The sequence below is a fragment of the Trichechus manatus genome, unplaced genomic scaffold (genome assembly GCF_000243295.1).
Source record: "Trichechus manatus latirostris isolate Lorelei unplaced genomic scaffold, TriManLat1.0 scaffold00137, whole genome shotgun sequence".
In the NCBI taxonomy this organism is placed as follows: Eukaryota; Metazoa; Chordata; class Mammalia; order Sirenia; family Trichechidae; genus Trichechus; species Trichechus manatus.
In genome coordinates, this window is record NW_004444073.1 from 6,174,853 (window position 1) to 6,198,766 (window position 23,914).

The 23,914-nt window shown below is 43.2% G+C and overlaps 1 protein-coding gene across 4 annotated transcripts in view; it reads left to right on the forward strand.

Annotated features, from left to right (window-relative positions):
• Positions 1-23,914, forward strand: part of PDE1C (phosphodiesterase 1C) — a 744,082-nt gene that overhangs the window by 380,347 nt on the left and 339,821 nt on the right. The window contains exon 1 of one of the 4 annotated variants that reach the window (XM_004385323.3): positions 11,440-11,774. The exons of 2 other annotated variants lie outside the window; for them this stretch is intronic. In XM_004385323.3, the coding sequence (XP_004385380.1) occupies positions 11,674-11,774 (101 nt within the window). In that variant the 5' untranslated portion in view covers positions 11,440-11,673. Of the gene's footprint in view, positions 1-11,439; positions 11,775-23,914 lie in introns of those variants that run through there. One more of the 4 variants, XM_004385324.3, reaches the window with a different exon arrangement.

The window sequence follows — 23,914 nt, forward strand, 5'->3', positions numbered from 1 at the left end:
AACAGCACAATTGGAAGAGCATAGTCGATGTCACTGAACTGTGCATGTAGAAATTTTTGAAATGGTGTATCTTTGGCTATGTATATTTTCACCAAAAAGAAAAAAAAAGGTCAAGAAGGGAGAGGGTTGACATGTTGTGGGATTGTTGACCAATGCCATAGAACAATATGTGTACTACTGTTTCATGAGAAACTATTTGTTCTGTAAGCCTGAAGTACAATAAAAAAAAAAAGGAAAAAAAAAGAATAGATTTGACACATTGAACACTAACGACCAAAGACCAGATGAGTTGTTGGAAGACATCAAGGATATCATACATGAAGAAAGCAAGAGGTAATTAAAAAGGAAGGAAAGAAAAGACCAAAATGGATGTCAGAAGAGATTCTGAAACTTGCTCTTGAACATAGAATAGCTAAAGTGAATGGAAGAAATGAAGAAGTAAAAATGCCCAACAGATTTCAGAAGGCACTGTGAGAAGACAAAGTAAAGTATTATAATGAACTGTGCAAAGACATGGAGTTAGAAAACCAAAAAAGAACATTTTCAGCATTTCTCAAGCTGAAAGAACTGAAGAAAAAATTCAAGCCTCGAGTTGCCAAATTGAAGGATTCTATGCGCAACATATTGAACAACACAGGAAGCATCAAAAGAAGATGGAAGGAATACACAAAGTCACTGTACCAAAAAGAATTGGCTGACGTTCAGCCACTTCAGGAGGTAACATATGATCAAGAACCGAAGGAAGAAGTCCAAGCTGCACTGAAGACATTGGTGAAAAACAAGGCTCCAGGAATTGATGGAATACTGATTGAGATGTTTCCACAAACGGATGCAACACTGGAAGTGCTCACTCATCTATGCCAAGAAATTTGCAAGACAGCTACTTGGCCCACTGACTGGAAGAGATCCATATTTGTGCCCATTCCAAAGAAAGGTGATCCAGCAGAATGCGCAAATTATTGAACAATATCATTATTATCACACGCAAGTAAAATTTTGCTGAAAGTAATTCAAAAATGGTTGCAGCATGTCTTAGTCATTTAGTGCTGCTCTAACAGAAATAAAACAAGTGGATGGCTCGTCTCCTGGCACTACTTCCTTGGTGGTATGAAGTCCCCCTGTTTCTCTGCTTGCTTCTCTCTTTTATATCTCAAAAGAGATTGCATAAAACACAATCTAATCTTGTAGATTGAGTTCTGCTTTATTAACATAACTGCTGCTAATCCCATCTCATTAACATCATGGAGACAGGATTTACAACACAGAGGGAAATCACATCAGATTAAAAAATGGTGGACAATCACACAGTACTGCAAATCATGGCCCAGCCAAGCTGACATATTTTTGGAGGACACAATTCAATCCATGATATTCCACCCTTTGGCCCCCCAAAATTCATGTCCTTGCCACATGTAAAACACTTCCACACTGTCATATCATAGCAAAAGTCTTAAATCAACTCCAAGTCTAAAATCCAAAAAATTCCTCCTCATCTGTGAAATCTAGGATACAAGTTATCTGCTTCCAAAGTACAATAGTGGAACAGGCACAAGCTAGACATTTCCATTACAAATGGAAGAAATTGGAAGGAAATAAGGGATAACAGGCACCAAACTAGTCAGCAGAACACATGACATTAGTGCTCAAGGCTTTGAAAATAATCCTCTGTTCTTGAGATCGTTGACACAAGGGCCCTGACCTCCAGACTCTAGGTATTGGCCACACTCTGCTAATTTTTAGTGGAAGCCCCTTGGCCATGGGCTTCAGCTCCATCTTCCAGGCCCACTGGAATGGCAACTCTACTCCCTCAGCTTTGGGCAGCCCTTTTCTCCTAGTCCATCTGAGCAGTGACTCCACCCTTTGAGACTAAGGCAACTCGGCTTCCTGTGTTCCTTGTCTCTTCAACTTCTGCTTCCTGGTTCCTTGGCCTCTTGGCTTTTTGGGCCTCTCTGCCTGCATCTGCCCTGCTGGGACAAGTGATCCAAAACTCTGTAGCTCCACCAATAAGTGCCTGGAAGCACCACACTCGGCCAGTAAACTTCAGCCAGAAGGCACTCAGCTCTCTTGCTCCGTGAGTTGGCAAGCCTAGCTCCACTGATAAGTGCGTGGAGGCACCCCACTCTGCCAGGAAGCCTCCTGCGTGAAGACACTCAGCTTTCTCACTCCATGAGTCGGCTCAAGCTCTGCCTCATACTGGTCTCCTGGTTCTGCTGCTGCCACTTCTCTGCTGCTGCTGCTTCTTGCAGTCTGAGCCATCTCTGGTGTAACAGCTCTCCTCACTTCCTTCTGAGTCCTCACCAGAATTGTCTTTGATGTCCATAATTCCACCAACAGTCTCTTCAAGGCAATCTTAAAACTCTTACAGCTTCTATCCATTCACAGTTTCAAAACTGCTTCCGCATTTTAGGTATTTGTTAGAGCAGCACCCCACTCCTGGTACCAGATTCTGTCTTAGTTATCTCGTGCTGTTATAACAGAAATACTACAAGTGGTGGCTTCAACAAACAGAAGTTTATTCTCTCACAGTCTAGTAAGCTAGAAGCCCAAATTTAGGGCATCCACTCCAGGGGAAGGCTTTCTCTGTTGCCTCTGGAGGGAGGTCCTTGTCAACAATCTTCCCCTGGACTAGAAACTTCTAAGCACAGGGACCCCAGGTACAAAGGACGTGCTTTTCTCATTGTCAACAATCTTTCCCTGGACTAGGAGCTTCTAAGCACAGGGACCCCAGGTCCAAAGGACGTGCTCTTCTCCTGGCAGTACTTTCTTGGTGATATGAGGTCCATCTGTTTCTCTGCTCAATTCTCTCTTTTATATCTCAAAAGAGATTGCATAAGACACAATATAATCTTGTAGATTGAGTTTTGCCTTATTAACATACCTGCCACTAATCCCATCTCATCAGCATCATGGAGACAGGATTTACAACACATAGAGAAGTCACATCAAATGACAAAATGGTGGACAATCACACAATACTGGGAGTCATGGCCCAGCTAAGTTGACAGATATTCTTGGGGGACACAATTCAATTCATGACATGGACCAATAAGCAACATCATGATAAATGGAGAAAAGATTAAAGTTGTCAAGGATTTCATTTTACTTGGATCCATAATCAACGCCCATGGGAACAGCATTCAAGAAATCAAATGACGTAGTGTATTGGGCAAATCTGATGCAAAAGACCTCTTCAAAGTGTTAGAAAACAAAGATGTCAGTTTGAGGATTAAGGTGCACCTGACCCAAGCCATGGTATTTCCATTTGCCTCATATACATGCAAAAGCTGGACAATGAATAAGGAATACCGAAGAAGAATTGATGCTTTGAGTTATGGTGTTGGTGAAGAATACTGAATATACCACGGACTGTCAGAAGAAAGAACAAATCTGTCTTGTAAGAAGTACAGCCAGAATGCTCCTTAGAAGCAAGGATGGTGAGACTTCGTCTTACGTACTTTGGATATTTTATCAGGAGGGACCAGTCCCTGAAGAAGGACATCATGCTTAGTGAAGTAGAGGGTCACTGAAAGAGAGGAAGACCTTCAAGGAGATGGATTGACACGGTAGCTGCAGTGATGGGCTTAAGCATAACAACAATTATGAGGATAGCACAGGACCGGGCAGTGTTTCTTTCTGTTGCACATAAGGTCGCTATGAGTGGGAACCAACTTAAGGGCACCTAACAACAACAACAACAAATGGATGTAATATGGCAATACTTTGATATGTAATTATCAAAAGTTATTGTAACAAAATTTTGTTGTTATGCATTTAACAAGATAATAAGGCTCCTTATATTTACCTTGTGGGGGCAGTGGTGGTTCAGTGGTAGAATTCTTGCTTTCCATGCAAGTGACCTGATTTCAATCACTGGCCAGTGTACTTCTATGCAGGTGGAGGCTTGTGTGTTGCTATGATGCTGAACAGGTTTCAGCAGAGCTTCCAGACTATGATGGACTAGGAAGAAAGGCCTGTTGATCTGCTTTTGAAAATCAGCCGGTGAAAACTCAGTGGATCATAATGATCTGATACACAATTGACCATGGGGATGGCACAGCATTTTGTTCCATTGTGCATGGGGTCCCCATCAGTCTGGGTTGATTCTACACCTGCTAACAACAGCATATTTACCTTGGGTGCTATGTCCACTCCAAGCTTCTTATATTGTTTTCTAGTTCCATTCCCCTCATGTCCTGTCAGATGGACAGGAGGCAGTAGCGGTGAGTGAGGCCTCTAGAAGAAGGATTTAGAGGGGCGAGGAGGAACTACTCTTTAATAAGATCCTCCAATGTGCAAGGTACTGTTCATAATTATTTTATTAACTTCTTAAATAATCCTCTAAGGGAGGAGTTACTTTAATTAGAATTCTTTTAGTTGTCAGTGATAGAAATTTGACTCAAACTAGCTTAAGTGAAAAAAAAAAATGAGAGGGGCATTTATTTCGTTCATATAGCCTGAAAGTCCTTGGGTATCCTGGTTTCAGGCATAGCAGGATCAGGGTGCTTCAAAGATTCTCATTGTATCTCTCCCTAGTTCTTCTCTCTGCTTTTCTCTATGTTGGCATCATTTTATGTTAGACTTTATCCACATACTGGGAAAGATAACCCCAAGGCCAGGTCTACCCAAGCCTCATAGCCTGTTAAAGAAAAGAGAAATAGACTCCCCCAGTGACCATATCAAGTCTCCCAGAAAGAACCATGATTGAGTCTGCTTGAGTCATGTATCTGCTTTTGGACCAGTCACTTTGTTCAGAGGTATGGGGTGGAGGCCAACATACCCAACAACCTGATTGACCAACCTAGGTTATGTCTATTATAGTCTAATGTAGCCTTTGAGTCAGACTCAGATTTTCTCGTAACTTTTTTGGGCCCATGAAAAGCTTGGTAAGCCAGGACCAGACTGTGGGTTTCAAATCATGGTATATAAGAGCTGGAAAGTGACCTATAGATCACTGAGCACAGCCCAGTCATAGTCAAAGAAGAGAAGTTTCTTGTCCCAGATCACACAGCAAATCAGTGCCACTCCAAGTTGTTTCCTTTTCCTGTTCCACATCCATTGGAAGGATTAAAATAAGCTGTTCCCATCAGAGCAATGGAAAGAACCTGCCAGAGAAAAGGGCAAAAGCTGTGGGTCACATACAGGTTCCATTGGGCTGCCCCCGAGCTGGTAATCTTTCCTGTCTCTTCTCCCATTTCCTTCTCATCCCCACCTTTCTGGGCCACTCTCTGGATGTGTAGTTGAGAGGCTGACTGCTCAGAGCCCCATTGCATCTGGCAGCTTAGTCAGCCCACTGCCTCCTTCTGTCCCTCTTTTTCCTAGTAGTGGTGGTTCATGGGACAGGATCTGCCACAAATCATAAAAGCAAGCAGGGAAATATTATAGGGAAAAGCAGTGTGGCAGTGTCACCAAAAAGGCCCCTTGCCTGAAAGGGAACCCAGTGGGAGAGAACAGCCTCTGTTGACAGTGACTTCTGGGAGCATCTCACATCTGGTGAGGGTGGGATGGAGGGGCTGCTATGCCCGACTGTGCTACCTCCGATGCCCTGCATGCTTCACCAGGATTTCCCCCTCAACAGACTGTTGGTGATGCCGCTGCCAAGTTGTTAAAGTGGATCAAGGGCAGAAACTGGCTTCATGAAGGTCAAAGCAAGCAGTCAGAATCTCGTAGCTGTTAGATGGAAGCTCAGGGGAGACAGTGCTTTGCTTTTTCTTATGTTGTCTTTCTTTGTCGTACTCTTCCTTCTTTGTAAGCTGGGGAGCTTGTTTACACTTGGTAGCTGGACTCCTCATATGGATCCCTGGTTATCAGTTGCCCCATGGTTGTTGTGTGGCCCCATGGCAGGCTTCAGGAGAGCTGGCCTCAGTGCACGAAGCATACAACATGTTCAGTGCAGCAGGTATCCTCCACACGTGACCATGCCTTCCCTTGCTCAGAACCACCTGTGGCTCCCTGTCTTAGTCATCTAGTGCTGCTATAACACAAATACCACAAGTGGATGGCTTTAATAAACAGAAATTTATTCTCTCACGGTTTAGGAGGCTAGAAGTCTGAATCCAGGGTGCCAGCTCCAGGGGAAGGCTTTCTCTTTCTGTCAGCTCTGGGAGAAGGTCCTTGTCATCAATTTTCCCCAGTAGAGTAGCCACTCAGCGCAGGGACCCGGGATCCAAAGGACGTGCTGTTCTCCTGGCTCTTGTTTCTTGGTGATATGAGGTCCCCATGTCTTTCTGCTTGCTTCTCTCTTTTATATCTTAAAACAGATTGATTTAAGACACAACCTAATCTTGTAAATTGAGTCCCGCCTCATTAACCTAACTGCTTCATTAACATTATAGGGGTAGGATTTACAACACATAGGTAAATCACATCAGATGGCCTAAGGGTGGACAATCACACAATACTGGGAATCATGGCCTAGCCAAGTTGACACATATTTTTTGGGACATGATTAATCCATGACACTCCCCATCATCTGTAGGACAGAATCCAAGATTCCCCCATGACCACAAGGGTCTGGCTGACCCTTCCAATATTTTCGTCTGCTCTTCTGAGTCACATGCCTTAGTTAAGCCACACAAAACTATTTGCAGATGGCTGGACACCCCATCGCTCTCATGCTTTTGTGCCTCTTTTCATGCAGTGCCCTCTTTCTGGTATGATCTGCCTCCACCCACCTCCCGTGTAAGCAACTCATACTTATCCACCTTCAAGATCCAGTTCAAATGTCACTTCTACTATTAGTCTTCCTAATCACCCCATAGTATTAGTGGCCCCTTCGTCTGTGCTCCTGCAGTCCCTCACCCCCTCTATTATAGCCTTTTAATTTGTAGTCTTTTTATACGTCCGCAGTGAGGTGATACAGCAAAGGGAAGAAATCACGAACTTTGCAGTCTGCCCTGGGTGCAAAACCTGGTTCTGCCACTTACTATTTCTTTGTAAAAGTTATCTGACTTTTGGGAGCCTCTTCTGTCTTTATTTGTAAATGTTCTTGGATGCTGTCAAGTCAATTCCAACTCATAGGGATTGTGTGTGACACAGTAGAGCTGCCCAATAAGGTTTTCTTGGCTGTAATCTTTACAGAAGCAGATTGCCAGGTCTTTCTCCTATGGAGTCGCTGGTTAGGTTCAAACTGCCAACCTTTCCCTTAGCAGTCGAGTACTTAACCGCTGCACCATGGGGATAATACAACTATTCTTAAGTGTTTTGTTGAGGAACCAACCTGTGAGTGCTGAGTATGGTGCCTGGTACCAGGTATTTCTCAATAACTGGTAGAGGTGGTGGTGTGGTTATTGTGATTAATATTGAATCAGGAAATATTAGGGATAAAAGGGACCTGAGGGGTCATTCCAACGCCTACAAAGCCTGATTCTCACTCTCTTGTCAGAATGTCATCAAGCTTCTCCATGAACTCTGCCAGGGACAGAGAACTCGCATTCTTTGTTTTCTTAAGATACTTGATGATAAGGAGTCCTGGTGGCGCAGTGGTTAAAGCACTTGGCTGCGAACTGAAAGGTCAGCAGTTCAAACCCACTAGCCACTCCTCGGGAGAAATCTGTAAAGATTTCAGCCTTGGAAACCTTATGGGGCAGTTCTACCCTGTCCTAAAGGGTTGCTATGAGTTGGAATCGACTCCATGGCAATGAGTTTTTAGTTTTGTTTTTTTTAATGTTGATGGTGCAGAGGTTTGCTACTATTTAGGCTAAGTTACTTTATCTACATTTAAGGGAATATTTTTAATGAGCAGTTATATGTACATGTATGTGTGTTTGTATATATGTGTGTGTAGGTATATATATTTATGCATGTAGGTGTGTGTGTCTATGTATATTTAGTTATATTTGACCATGTGAGATTTTCTAGGGTCTTATTAAAAAAGCTAAGTTAGGAAGTCACAGTAGAAATTAACCTCCAAAACCAAGTTGTAAGTGGCTTTGTGCTTTCTTAGACCTTTTTTTTTGGGTCAGCTTGCGTCTGTTTTGCTTGGTTTACAGCAGAATGCCACTAGAATTCGTGGTTTGTAATGTTGCTGCAACTATCAAGTATACTGTGTCTTGTGTTCGACAGACAGAACAAAACCTGGGTGACATGATAACATGTGCATCTAAAAAAGTAATGTTTGGTTGATAGAGAGGAGACAAATTTAATTTCTAATGTGGTTTAGAAAGAACCCTGGATTAACAACAAGAATTTGTAAATTATTTCCTGGGATTTTGACCTCAGTTTTCTTATCTGTGCAGTGGGGTGGTTCGGCACTCAGAGATGGGGTGAAAGGGACGCAGAGATTGTGCTCTGTCCTCGAGAACTATCTCCCTTCCGCCATTCAACTGGAGCAGTTCTGCCCTTATTTTTTGTAAAGTGGATGTATGCACTGAAATTTTTTATAAGACTTTATTTGAAATAAGGTATTCTGTTGCTTAAAAAATTTGAAAAGCTCTAATCTAGATTATCTTTAAGGCCCCTTTCAGCTCCAAAAAACTATTATGATTCTAATATACAGCAAAGTTATGTTTCTATCAACTTTCTAATACATGCTTGATTTTTTGACTTCACTAAAATGAAACAAAATCATGTTTCAGAGCCATTTTAAAGAATATTTTTTGTTCTCTCTCTCTGATGTGCTTAATTGCAGTGGAAGGCTGTTCCTTTCTTTTTTCTCCCAAAATTTGGTTTTCTCTGACTTAATCAAAATCCCACTAACACTGGGAAAAAGTCATAGGCATAGTGTGGGGCCAGAAGATGAATTTCATCTTTTGTCCTTCATCCTTTATCGTTCTAACCTTTCGTCCCAGGCCAGCCCTTGAAGAAACCATGACATACTTAAAGTATGTATTCAGCAATATTCATCTCTCTTTCCAGCAATTCCTTTCCCCAAGTCTCTCTAGATGACCTCATAGAATCATGGAGGTGAAAGGGACCTAAGTAATCTTTTTGCCTAAATGCTTTACTTTGTGGCTGTGGAAAATGGGACCATGTGAGAGTGGACAAATTTGTCTAGGATAAGTTGATGACCCATAACTCAAACTCCAGTCTTCTCCAGCTCAGTTCTCTTCCTGGTAGGTCTGTGCAACAGCCTCCCGGTGCCTCAGTTTTCTTATTGTAAAATGGGAATGATAATAATATTACCTACCTCATGGAGTTGTTGTATTACATGAGCTTAGAATTCTCAGAACAGTGCGTGGACTATGGGAAGTTTCCAGTACATGTTCGCTGTTATTATGATTACTACACTTCTATATTCTGACAGTAGTCTGCCTAAGGTATAAACTGGTGGCAATACCCTGTTATGAGGACCATGCTTCTGTCTTCCATCCCCAAAACAAGTAGGTAAAATAATTTCTTCTTCTGGCACCCCATTCCCTCAGCTCATTGCTCCCTGCTTGGTCACATTGTGTGGGGGAGCTGGCTTTATTCAGATAAATGAGTTCTGTGCTAGTATATAATGGCTGCTGAATGTTAACTCTGACTGGTAATAATGACTTCTCGTTGTTGGCTGCTGTGGAGTAGTTGCCCTCAGACTCATGGCGACCCCATGTGTTACAGAGTAAAAGTGCTCCATAGGGTTTTCTTGGCTGTAATCTTTAATGAAGCCGATCACCAGGCCTTTCTTCTGCAGAGTTGCTAGGTGGGTTTGAACTGCCAGTCTTTCGGTTAGCAGCTGATCGCAAACCGCTTGCACCGCCCAGGCTCAATGATGCTTTAACTCGGTACATCCTTCCATAAAACCTTTAAGGGGTGACTTTACTGAGGTGATTTCAGCTTCTGTAGGAGGTGAGTGGGCAAGTCTTTTTGACTCAAACAGGTCTGTCATTTCACCTTGAACGAGGTACCTTCCTCACTAGCACGCATGGGGCCAGCCATGCCATCCTCCGCATGCTCACCGCTAATTTCTGAAAAGTGAATGCCAAACGAGTGGACGTATAGGATTCAGACACCATCATTTTGTTACTTTGTCAAGGTCATATGAATGGATCTTTACTTGAGCAATGAAGAAAAGCTAGCCCTCACCTTTCAGTTTATGTTAGTTTTGAGAAGCAGGCAGTTATCTGATGGATAGAAAAAGGATACTGGGAATGTGATTGAAGAAGCGTTACCTGCCCGTAAGGAAAAATACTGCTATAGGGCATGCTACAACCTGAATCTCAGGACTGTCAGGTTTAAAATGGCCTCAGGGGAAGAGTGGTGGTGGCTTCATCTAGAAGGGCCTTTCAACATCAACTCTGTGATGCCAAGGCAGCAATCTACTTGAGCCTGATCTTTTTTTTTTTTTTCTGTCTTTGGTCCTTCTCCTAAGTTTCCCCCACCTGCATGCCTGGTCTCACTTTCAGAACATTCTACATTATCGACATTGTCATTGACCCTAGGGGACACTGACAGTGAATTGCAGCTTTGTGAAGCTGAAACTCTTTGCCACTCTCAGAATCCACCCGCCAGCCATCCTCTAAGGACTAACCCAACAGGGACCCCTTGAGGAGCATGTGGCATTAATCAGCGGGAACTCCTGCCTCCTCAGGTTTTTTTCCCATACCTCTCCCCCACCATGGAGTGTGTGTGCGTCTGTGTGTGTGTGTGAGAGAGAGAGAGACAAGAAAATATCAGGACTTCCTAAGTGTGATGTGACAACTTTAGTTCCTGTTAATTGCTTTAGTATTTCAAAATGGACCCCGTGGACCCGGCTGTAGCGGGCACGTAAGTGAGCGCTGTAAATAAAAGCTCCAAGCAGAAACTCCGCGGAACCTCGCCCCTGGCGTTTGCCCCACCAGCCCTCGAGGAGGATACAGAGTTCCTTTCCCTCGGATTTTCACGGTTGGCCCCCGTGTTCTCTCTTTGGTGCGGGGTCCAGGGGCCATTGAAGCACTCGGCTGGGGGCCCTCCGTGGCCGCGGCCCCGAAGCCGCAGGCTGCCCTAGCGGGAGAGGGTGACCCCGTCTGCGGGTTTGAACTCGGCGAGCCTGTGCCCGGCGGACGGCGGGGACCGGGACGCCCTTCCTCCCTCCCTCCGCGCCCGCTGGTGCGAGACCAGACGATAGCCCCGCGCGCTGACAGACGACTTTTCTCTCAGTTGTCACTTTTCTCGCTTGTCAGCAGAGCTGCTGGTAAGTGAAAGAAAACAGAGAAGGGGCGCGCCGGCAGCGAGGCAGAGGGAGAGGGGCGCGGGGGGAGCCGCTGGGCGCCGGAGAGCTGGGGGCGGGGGGCGGAGCGCGGCCTCCGGGTCCCAACCACCCGCCCCGCACCAGCTCCCCGCTGGGCTCTACCCCTCACTTCTCTCGCCTTCTCACTTTTCTTCCTCCTCGCCTCCCCTCCTCCCTACCCACACCTCCCTTTCTGCCCCCAATCCTGCAGCTTACACACTGATCGTTTCCTTGGCTTTGCCATAAAAGAATCTGAATAGATCCAAGGTGCCTTCGCCTTGGGCAGGAGCACAAGCTCTATCTCTGGGAATTAGCCTGGGACCATGGCTGGTGCCCGCAGCTGCCCCGAGGGCGCACCTGGAGCCGGGATCACCCGCGATCCGAGCCCGCTCTAAGTCTGGGCTTGGGGGCGCGGAAGGGGGAGCGCAACGCGCGGGCGCCGGGCAAAGGCGCGCCGCGCCCGCTGGAGATCGCGGGCCGACCGGCAGCAGGCGGGGAGGGGACAGCCCAAACTCTCTCCGCCTCACCCCCAGTGATAACCTGCAGCTATGGAGTCACCAACCAAGGAAATTGAAGAATTTGAGAGCAACTCTTTGAAATACCTGCAACCGGAACAGATCGAGAAAATCTGGCTGCGGCTCCGAGGACTGTAAGTAAATCTGTTTAATTTCTTTTTCTCCATTTTCTGCTGCCATCATTATTTTACTACATAGCCCCAGTCACAACTGCATGGCCCTTTAAATACAGCCCTAGAAGTTCCACAACTGCTTATCTGTTAATTACAGTCACTGCTACCTTTCAACTGAGAGACAGCTGTCTTTCTGAGTGTCTCAGGATGCCTTGTTATTTTCAAGTCTTGCTTTTTTAGGGGAAGGGGAGATGTCAGTTGATGAGATAGTTGCAGTAGCTCAATAGGCACGGAGGTGTTTTTGCCGCTGGAGAAAAGTTTGAGGATCTTGGTCAGGGAAAATCAAAGGAAGAAATTTTCTCTGCAAGTTGCTTACTGCTTGCAAACAGCTTGCCAGGTGGTCCAAGAATTTACCAATGATTCAGATTCAATGTGCATTCTGCCTACCAAATTCTTTCTCTCCTCCCTCTTCTTAGCCCAGTTCAATTTCTAATATTTTCTTAGGATACTTCCAAGTAGAAAAATACCTACTGGAAGAAAGGTCTCTTGTGGAGAAAGTGGGGATCAGAGGCAATAATTGGAGTTCCCTAGCAGTACTTGAGCAATGAAATAGGATGTTTGCTATAATACAGTGATTGACATTCTAGTTGGACTAATGGACAGAGATCTCTAAATTTCACTTCTTTGGATTCTGTCTGGTTTTGGATACTGAAGAGAGGTGGCCTGAAAATACATGATATTTTCTGTGAGAAGATTTTATAAATACCCCAATCAGAAAGCTGTAGTGATAGCTGTACATTTACAATTTGCTCCTCAATTGACCAGGCAGATCCCAAAGACGCCTTCCATAACTACCAGATACTCGTTTCATTAGATATTTGGCATCAGCTATGTAGTGCAATTAAAAAAAAATCGTTTCTGTCCAGGTGTATTCTTCAGACATTCTGTTGCTACCAAGGGCAATGAAGGGAAACAAACTCCCCACCAGTTTGTTTGTTTTGCTGCAGATATTGTTTTTGAAAGCACATAAACACACTATCATGTAAATACACGCAAAACAAATAAAAGAGGAGACCTATGTTGGCTTTATCTTAGGGGAGACCACATGCCAACCAACATATCTGAAGTTTCTAAGGGGAAGCAATATGGCAGTGTTACTGTTGTTGTGTTTCTTTTCAGGGAGTCCCTACTTAAAGTACGATTTATAAAAGCCTTCCTGTCAACAATGCCAGTAAGCTTCATTGCTGTTGATCTAAATGGCAAATCATGCCACTTAATTTAATTTTTGAATTGTCTGGCTGCCGCAAGTAGAGGCTGTAAACTTATTTGGAAGTCTTGTCTTTCTGGCTGGCAAGCTCTCCTGGCGAATTAGGTGCATGCAATGCAGAAGCTCCTTCAGAGTTGTATTTACAGCAATCTCATGTTCTGTGTAGAGAACATTGCATTTGATTATGCTGTGGTGCATGCAGAAAGTTTATTGCATTCACGAAGTCTGGGTTCTGAAGCATACACTGTGTAAGTTGTACAGCTCGTTCCTTGCCATCCCCATAAGAAGAACTAACGTTTAAACACTCCGGAACTGCTTGTCGTGAGTTGCTTTACAATTCATACTGACTCCCCCAGCTACTCTGACTATAAGACAAGTGTTTGGCCAAATCTGCAGGGCTGAGGTGGGAACTTGTGCAAAAAAGCATTTAGCACTTATAATACCCTATCTTGTGGCTTTCTCTGTTTCATATCTGTTAGGCTTCTCTCCCCAAGGTGTTATAGTGTGATGTGTCCACATTTTCATTTTCTAGTCTCTCCTATCTACCCAGCACCGGGTGCCTTTGACAATAAAAGGTGTGGGTGGGTTCTTCTCCAAATGTGTGTTTTTGCATCTCTCTCCTTCCTCTCCTTATGGAAATGTCCCAGCCAACAGAAATCCCATGAGTTCTTTAGCTTAACTGTCCAATTTGAAAAGGACATGCTCCTGTTATTGTATTTTTACTACTTTTATGATTTTTACTATCACTTTATGTTTTTTTAAACAAAACAGTGATGCTATAATAAGTTGCTAAAGACTCTGGAAGTCAAGACAGATACTCATTTATACAACTTGGAATAACACTTTTGTAGTCCACCAAAGTAGAAACCCTTAGCAGACAGAAGGGTGTGTATGTATCTGTCTATGCAACAGACTGTGGACCAGAGAAAGGAAGCTGCTCTTTCAGCATTTTAGAAAGGCCCGATAGCCACTATCAGATTTTAACATCAATTTATTACCATGACACCCTTATAGAAAGGGCTTCATAAGTGACTGCAGACGGTCAGGGATTCATTTCAGCTGGTCTAAAGATCATCTAAGTTCAGGACTTGATTATCTCATGCCTGGACTGTGCCGTGGTATGTTGTCTCCTTCTTGTCAGTATCCCCCCTATTCATCCTGGTGTTGAATTTTAATCTCCTCCATTAGAATTTAAGTTCCAGGAGGACAGATACTTCGTCTGTCTTGCTCCCTGCTGTATCTGCAGGGCCTCGAATAGAGTTTGGCATATAGTAGGTGCTCAATCAGTATGTGATGAAGGAAGCATAAAGACCAAAATGTAAACTTTTTAACATTCAAAATGAAGATAAATATATACTTGGGTCAACCATGATACCTGTCATAGATTGAATTATGTCCCCCCAAACATGTGCGTATCAGTTTGGCTGGACCGTGATTCCTGGTATTGTGTGATCTTCCTGTATGTTGTAAATCCTGCCTCTATGATGTTAATGAGGGAGGATGGGCAGCAGTTGTGTTAGTGAGGCAGGACTCAATGTATAAGATTGGATTGTGTCTTTAGGCAGTCTCTTGAGATATAAAAGAGAGAGGCCAGCAGAGAGACAGGGGGACCTCATACCACCAAGAAAACAGTGCCAGGAGCAGAGCGCATCTTTTGAACCCAGGGTCCCTGCGTGGAGAAGCTCCTAGTCCAGGGGAAGCTTGATAAGAAGTCCCGCAGAGAACGAAAGCCTTCCCTTGTAGCTGGTGCCCTGAATTTGGACTTTTAGCCTACTTTACTGTGAAGAAATAAATTTCTCATTGTTAAAGGCATCCACTTGTGGTATTCTGTTATAGCAGCACTAGATGACTAGGTCAATACCCGTCAACACAGTATGCCATGAGCTGGATGGAAGGCAGGCTTTATTAGCACCATCACCCAAGCTGGGGCACAGAAATCTAAACTAAACTAGGTAGGAACTGGGCAAGATGTGGCAAAGCTGCAACCCAGGGCTAAGCCCCACTCTTGTGTTTACCCAGGCTTTCCCTTTCCCTCCCCTTATTTTTAGCTGTCGTTGAGTCATGGTGGAACAAAACTCTGCCCAGTCCTGCATCATCCCCATGATTGGTTTCGGACCAGACTGTTGTGATCCACAGGGTTTTCACTGGCTGATTTTCCAAAGTAAATCTCCAGGCCTTTCTTCCTAGTCTGTCTTAGTGTGGAAGTTCTGCTGAAGCCTGTTCAGCATCACAGGAGCACAAAAGACAGACGCGTGGTGGCTGTGCGTGAGGTGCTTTGGCTGGAAGTCAAACCTGGGTTTCTCACATGGAAGGCAAGAATTTTACTACTGAACCACCAGTGCTTCTTTCCTTCCCTTTGTCTGTCCCCTTTTCTGCACTGGTGAGGAGTGGTCTTTACTAGCAACAAGAGAATTGCTGTGGTTATCATCCTCAAGAATCTACAACCTAGGATGATACCGAGGCTGATCCTTTATACATTACAGCCTCCACCGTCCTCTTTCCTCTAGCCCTTTTCACCGTCTCAATAATATATAGTTTATTTATTTATCTGTTGTATTTATGGTCTGTCTCGCTCTCCCAACTAGAATATAAGCTCCATGAGGACAGGGTTTTTTGTCTGCTTTGGTATGCGGTATATCCCAAGTGCCTACAACACTACCTGATACATAGTAAATTATTAGTACATATTTGAAACCTAGATCTGTTTCATGGTTCTCTAGAAAAGAATTAGGAAATGCTTATAATCTAGCATTGTACATCATCAACATATTCGTAAAAACCTGACCCGTTGTCATCGAATCAATTATGACTCATAGCAACCCTATAGGATAGAGTAGAACTGCCCCATGGGGTTTCCATGGAGCAGTTGGTGGATTCAAACTGCTCACCTTTTGGTTAGCAGCCGAGCTCTTAACTGCTGCACCACCAGGACTCCAACATGCTAAGAGTGCATTAATATTAGAAATATGAGATTTAAATACTGACTACAGCAGCTGAAATTATTAAAAAAAACTGTAAGCTTAGGCGTTTTTGATCATGATGACACCTCATTTCCCTTGAGTGAGGCGCCGTGCATGAATACAGAGAGGCCAACTGTGATTTAAACTGTATAGTGCTCCCCAGCCTTCTCCACAGCCCCATCCTCTTATACACGTGTCTGTATTTCTCTAAGCTGGAAGGGAAGAAACACTAAATACCTGAACTTTCTTAATTAAATCTGTCAGCGGGATGTTGCCCTCTTACTTTTCTATGATGAGCCCCATTCTTGCTTTTCCATCAACCTCCGGTCTCCCCCACAAGCTGTTGTCATGCCTCTTTCCTCTGCAGGAGTGGGTGGAATCTTTTAAGAGCCCCTCCCAGTCACTGTTTTGTTAGGGAATCTTCAAACTGGGGAAAATATGACTGTGGATGTACTTTATTCCCTTGACGATGCCTTATGGCAGCTTGGGTTTGACCAGCTGGGTCATGATTTGCCCTTTGGGTTCTGACCAAGAGTTTTCTATTGCCAGCCGGCTATATGATGACAAAAAGGTGCTTCTCTGCAATTTTTCTTTTTCCAATCGAGAGCAAGAGAACAGGTTTACTAATTTGAATTACTCCTTGGCATTTATTGTCACATTTGTAATTATCTAAGCTAGCGTGTATTTATTTTGCCCAATTGTGAGGTAGTCAGTATAATAAATTTTATGCATATACAGCACTCTCTATAAAGATGATGATGCTTTTTTTTTCATTATCTAAAGTAATCTTATAGTATAAGGCAGTGATTTTGTAACATAAAGAATGGTTATTAGATTAATTATGTTGATGCCACCCATGGAAAACTAGGGCAGTTATTGTTTTTCTGTCTGGCAAACATTCCCACCCCCCCATATTATGGAAAGAGACCCTGCCCCCCACACCACCCCCTTCATCTAGCCATTAGGGTGGGCTTATGATCCAGGACTGGCCAGTTCAATTCCAATAGCATTCTACCTTCCTGGCAACAGCAACTGATCTCATGGATGGTATGGAGCCCAAACAGGGGCATTAGAGTGCTTCCTTGAGATTCCTATACTGGCTGCAGGAGAGAGATGCTTTCCTCTTCTTCTGGGCTTGCACGGTGGCTACCGCTGGCTACATTTTCCCACTTGACGGAGAAGACATTTCTATGATAGGAGACATTGAGGCCAACTCTCAGAGAGAAGCAGAGGTGAGAAGATGGAGGGGAATACCTAGTCCACTCCCAGAGGCCCCAGTTCCTGTAGACGTTTCTCTAGTGCTGTCAATTATTCCAGTCACATGAGCCATCGTTTTCTGCTTTTGCTTAGCTGTTTTCAGTTTGGTTTCTCCATAAGAGTCTTAATAATCCCACTGAAGTACAAAGAATTTGCGTGACTTTCTGGTGGCTCAGTGGTTAAGAGCTTGGCTGCTAACCAAAAGGTTGGCAGTTCAAATCCACCAGCCACTCCTTGGAAACCCTATGGGGCAGTTCTACTGTGTCCTATAGTGTCGCTATGAGTTGAAATTGCCCCGACGGCAATGGGTTTGTTGTTACGTTCTTCCAAACTATACAGCAAAGATAGAGGGAAAGACCATAGACAATGAACCTGCATCTTCGGTTTCATATTTCTTATTTAGCCCTCTTGTTAAGTATTTTCTCTTATCTGAATTTTTAAATAGTGTGATTAACGTTCAGGCAACATTAGGTTACTCAACATTTTTTGAGTGTCTGTTATATGCCAGGCACTTTGCTAAGCCCTGGGTATGCAAAAGTGAATAAGATACCTGTCCTTCAGAAATTCACAGGCTGTGGAAGAGACTGACATGAATGCCGGATGTGGTGAATGTAGTTACAGAGGAGCATATGGTGAGCTCCCTCTGCCTGGGAGGGCCAGAGCAGGTGTCACAGACATGCAGTGAGCTGTGAATTCATTCTGGGCAGAGTCCTTAGAGTCTCAGGGAAGAAACTTGCACAGACTCCTCTCATCAATGCCAGCCTTTTGCAGAGATTCATGGGATGCAGAAATAACATGGAGTCATCCAGTCATCCCAGAAGTCAACCTGGAATTCTGAGCTGTTTTTTATGGAGAACTGGAAAAACTGCTTATACTTGCTAGAGACGTAGCCTGAGTGCAATGGCCTCTATGCTTACCTCTCGCTGATAATTCCTAAGGGAGAGAGTGTGGTTGGGTCTGTTTGCTGGCATTCAACATGGAGCTATTGGACAGAAATCTCCCAAGTCATCTCAGAAGCGATTTGCCCCTAGACTGGTCGCTGGTCCATGAGCTACCCGGGAACAAGGTTGCCCTTCCTTACAGATCAACCCCCAGGAGCCTTAGTTACTTTCCTTAAAAAATTTCTGTGTGGTATCATCTTGCAGCTCATCCAGTGCAATATTGAGGGATAGACATGGATTGAGGGAAGAGTGAGAACGAAGGTACAAAGGCACAGAGGACCTTGGCCTATTGGAGGAAAAGTGAGAGATAATGCTGGAAAGGAATGCACAGGCCAGGTTGTGGTACATGGATTTTTTTTTAATTAAATTTTTGTTTTATTTTTAATGTGTGTTTTATTTTTTTAATTTAATTTTTGTTTTATTTAAAATTATACATGCCTGTAGTTTAAGGAGGAAGGTATTTAAATTGTAAGGAGTTTGGATTTCATCCTTTAGGTTTTAATGAATTGTTAAAGGATTTGAAGATGAAGATTAACAAAAAGAGATTTAAATTTTGGAATGGTTATTCATGAAGAAGTGTGCAGGACAGATTCGAGCTGAGACTTGTGGCCTGGAGAAGAGTTGGAAAAGATGCCTGAATTGAGGTAGTGCCATGGAAGATGAAAGAATTGGAGACACATTTGACACCAGAGTTGATAGGACCTAGATGTGTAGCTGAGGAAGAAGGAGAAGTTGTCTTCCAAGTTTTGGGGGGCTTGAGTGTCTTAGTGAGTTTGTGCCATTTGCCTCAGTAGGTACAATGGAGAGAAGAGCAGGCTTGGGCAAAGCAGAGTAATGAACTTCGGTTTAGACATGTGGAACTGGTGTAGCCTCTGGGATGTCCAAGTGGCTATCGGTGATAGCATCCTGGAACTATAGCGAGACCTCTGGCCTGGAGCAGTGGATCTGAGGGTCATGGGTCTTAACTAGAGCCTTGGGAACGAATGACCTAGGAAGGAGGGCCTTGACCTGAATCTCACCAAAAATGCAGTTCTAGAATAATTTTAAATGTTGTTGTTTTCCACCCAGATTACATATTTAGTATATAAATTGGTCCTTCCACCCTTCCATTTTGTTGGGAATTGTCAGGTGGTTGAGCACATTTTTATCAGGCTCCTATAATGTAACAGGTACTAGGAGCTTCAGAGGAGGAGCAATGGTGGTTTTGTGGTAGAATTCTTGCCTTCCATGTCAGAGACCTGGGTTCGATTCCCAGCCAGTGCACCCCATGTGCAGCCACTACCCATCTGTCAGTGGAGGTATGTGTTGCTATGATGATGAACAGGTTTCAGTAGAACTTCCAGACTAAGTTGGGCTAAGAAGAAAGGCCTAGAGATCTACTTTCAAAAATCAGCCAGTGAAAACCCTATGTGTCTTATTCATCTAGTGCTGCTATAACAGAAGTCCCACAAGTGGATGGCTTTAACAAAGAGAAATTTATTTTTTCACTGTAAAGTAGGCTACCAGTCCAAATTCAGGGTGTCAGCTCCAGGGGAAGGCTTTCTGTCTCTGTTGGCCTTCCCATCAGCATTCCCCCGGACTGGGAGCTTCTCCACGCAGGGACCCCGGGTCCAAAGGACGCGCTCTGCTCCTGGCACTGCATTCTTGGTGGTGAGGTCCCCCTGTCTCTCTGCTGGCTTCTCTCTTTTATATCTCAAGAGATTGCCTGAAGACACAATCCAATCTTGTAGATTGAGTCCTGCCTCAGTAACACAGCCGCTGCCCATCCTCCCTCATTAACATCATAGAGGCAGGATTTACACCATATAGGAAAATCACACCATACCAGGAATCATGGCCCAGCCAAATTGCTACACACATTTTTTTGGGGGACATAGTTCAGTCCATGACGCTATGGATCACAACAGTCTGATCTGCAGCTGATCATGGGGGTGACACAGGACCAGGCAGTGGTTTGTTCCACTGTGCAAGAGATCACCATGAGTCGGGGACAGACTGGATAGCAGCTGACAACAGCAACAGGAGCTTCAGAAGGAATATGAAAATATTGTAAGAAAGGCCCTGCCCTCAGGAAACTTAGGGTCTAGTTAGGGAGACAAGACAGCTCTTATACACGTGAAAATTTAAGTAACAATAAAAGGGAGGGCAGTAATTAATTGCTAAGTGAATGTTATTGACACCGTGTGCTGGGGTTCAGAGACGGAAGACATTTGTGTTTGAGTGATTGATTTTGATTTTGTATTTCTTTTCCTAATAAAGATCAAATTAAGTTCTCTTAAAATACCTTCTTATTGTATATTAAAGGGGAAAAGGAAATAAATATTGAAAAGAGTAAGGAGATTTCTCACATTTAAAGTGAAAATTTCTTTGTTTGGATACTAATGCAGTATGTCTCATGTACTTTGGACATGTTATCAGGAGGACCACTTCCTGGAGAAGGATATCATGCTTGGTAAAGTAGAGGGTCAGCGAAAAAGAGGTAGACCCTCAATGAGATGGATTGAAACAGTGGCTGCAACAACGGGCTCAAACATAGCAACAATTGTGAGGATGGTGCAAGACCAGGCAGTGTTTAGTTCTGCTGTACGTAGGGTCGCTATGAGTCGATACTGACTCCACGGTACCTAACAACAACAATGCAGGGTATTAGTACATCATCACTTGCTTATCATAATTTGGTTCTGCTAATTTGTTAGTTAATTATAACTCAATCTTTATCAGCTAAGTGCTTATTGTTTTGACCAAGATTTACGGCATACCTCTCTCGGTTGAGAAACAGCTCTAAGCGGAGAGGTTTCTGCAATTTTTTAGCTCCAGTTTTCTGTCTTTAATTTTCTTTGGCTCATAGAAAACCACTTTCCTCACTTCCAGTATCCCCATATGGAAGAAAAGTGCTTATGTGACCTTCCTCAATGACTTTTTGAGAAATAAATGAGAAAAATAATTGTTAAATACAAGGCACATAACATAGTCTGTGACAAGCCTTGAGAAAGACCATCATAATTTTCCATTAGTAATAAATAGTGAACAACAAATGAAACACTGTATTTCTGTAGAATTTGTACTGAATCCTTGTAAAGAGTTGGTATTATTCATGCTTTTATTAGAGTATACTCTTTATTTAAAAGCCTCTTGACAAATGTTATTAAACAAAACCAATGAGTCTTCATGAATGTAAGAAAAACTCAGACATCCCTATAAATTATGAAAAAGCTTAAGAGAATAATTCAATCAAGAAAACATAAAAACATGATTATAGGTAATGAATTTTATTTATGTACTTGAATGACTATACACACCACGTAGCATTTTCTACACACACACACCAACACACACCCACACCTAAATATACTGAAAATTAATTGAATCCACAAACATTTCTCTAGCACGTACCATCTGCCAGGCACAGTGCTAGGCATCACGGATACAGTGACAAAAGACCGAAAGGCTCTTTTCCTCTGGGATAGTTTAGTCTACAGGTAGAGGCAGACATTAAACAAGTAATTCCACAAATATTTACTGTGGTGAGTGCCACAAAGAAGCACAGGGTGCTGTGAAAAATTTATAAGAGGGGGCCTGAACCTGGTCCAAGAATCAGGGAAGGTTTCTCTAAAGAGTGAGATTTAAGCAGAAATATGAAGAATAAGTAGGTAGTAGTTAAATGAAGAGGTGGGGAGAGGTGTCCTGAGGTATTCAAGGCCGAGGCAGACGTCATGTGCAAAGATCCAAAGTCAGGAGGAAACATGGTGCCTTTGAGAAAACAAAGGGAGACCAGTGGTTACAGTATGGACAGTAAAGAGACAGGTGGCCAAGACCCAGGTGGAGAAGGAACAGGTCCTGCCCTGTGTGTCAGACCAGGGAGCCTTAGCAATGGGAAGACATTGCACATTGGTAGGGATGGATCTGAGAGCTTTTCCGGGGGTACAATCACCTGGACTTGCATATAGGAATGAGGAAGACTGTGAAGTCTAGGATAACTCCTGGGTTTCTTAGCTTGAGTCCCCAGGTGTTACTTACATAGATCAGGATCACTGAAGGGGGAACAAGTTTGCAGGCTTGGTTGTGACATCCTGAGAAGATGTGGTGAAGGCATGAACAGTTAGATAAGTGGGTTTAGAGTTTAAAAGAAATGTCTGGATTGGAGATATTCCAGCAAAGTAAGTAGACAAAAATTACATCTGTATCATCTCCATTTCTGTATATCTGTGCATATACAGACATATCTCACGTGTGTCTGAATAATGCTAAGTTAACATTCATATACATTTTACAAGTTGAGAGAACACCATTTAGTGTTTTGAGCACTAGATTATTAATTTGGATTCCACTCTTGGCATAAACTTGCCAGAAAAGACTCTCTTCAGAGCTACATAGCTAAGTATTTCAGTCCAAAAATGGCGCCTCCTCCTCCCTTCCCATCCACCTCCAAAGGCCTAGTGCAGGGACCCAATATTGTTTCAAACTACTGCTTTCCTTTCCCGTAAGGCCACCAGAAGAGTGAAAATGTAGACAATCACTGTGAGCATGCATTGAGCATTTTGGCTGAGAGTCACTATTGGACATCCAGAGAATACTAAACTGTTGTTTATCCAGATGTCAAACAACCAAAATGCTTAAATAACCAAGACTCTTCCTACACTCTCTGTTTTATGATACATACACCGAGTAAATACTGTAGCAAGAGATTTATCTTTGAAAGCTACTTCCAGGTGTGTTTTAGGATTAGTCTAAATTCAGACCAATATTTTTCGTCTCTACCTCTCTGACTCTTGTCTAAGGATGACTCTGAGGGGTCCGAGAATGCCTTTAAATTAAGCCCTCCTAAGTGTATTATATTTGGCATACTGTTCCTGTTGGTTGTTACGTATCAAAATCTACTTCTGCTAACAACGAGGAACTGTAAACACGTTTGTAAATTAGGGTCCTGTTGTAGTTCATTTGTGAAACATAAAGATTAATTATCATAAACGTTGCTTAGAACTACCCTTCTGTCTCTAACACCTCTGACTGACATCGGTCATTGTTAAAAATATGAAAGCCTTTCTCAAAACACCAATTTCTGGGAGACGAGGCATAGTCTTAGTGAAGGTAACTGTAGCTAAGGAGAATTTGAGTGGAATGCTCAACTGATTTCAGTTGATAGAGGAGCTCAAACAGGTCCTAAGGAACGCATCTGCTAATTGATTTTTCTGTGTTTTGGACATTGGCCACATTTTTGCCGTATTTAAGTTATTGAAATTTATCGAATCTGTGTCCAGAGATGGTTCACCCAGATGCTGCTGCTGTGAGATATGGTCAAGGAGGAAATAGAAAGGACCTCTGTTTCCTGTATCAATTTAATATTTCAATATAATACTTATGAATAATTTAGTATTTCAAATTTAATATTACATTGGCTTAAATTTGCCTGGGATTGTAAATGATGAATAAAACCTATTGCCATTGAGTCGATTCTCACTCATGGTAACCCCATGTGTGTCTGAGTAGAACTGTGCTCCATACGATTTTCAATGACTAATTTTTCGGAAGTAGATTGCCAGGGCTTTCTTTCAGAGAGCCTCTGGGTGGACTCGAACCACCTTTCGGTTAGCAGCTGAGTGTGTTAAAATAGCTGTAGCTCTCTGTTAGAAGTAGTTTTTTTTTTTTTTAATTGTACTTCAGGTGAAGGCTTACAGAACAAATAGTTTCTCATGAAACAGTAGTACACATATTGTTTTATGACATTGGTTAACAACC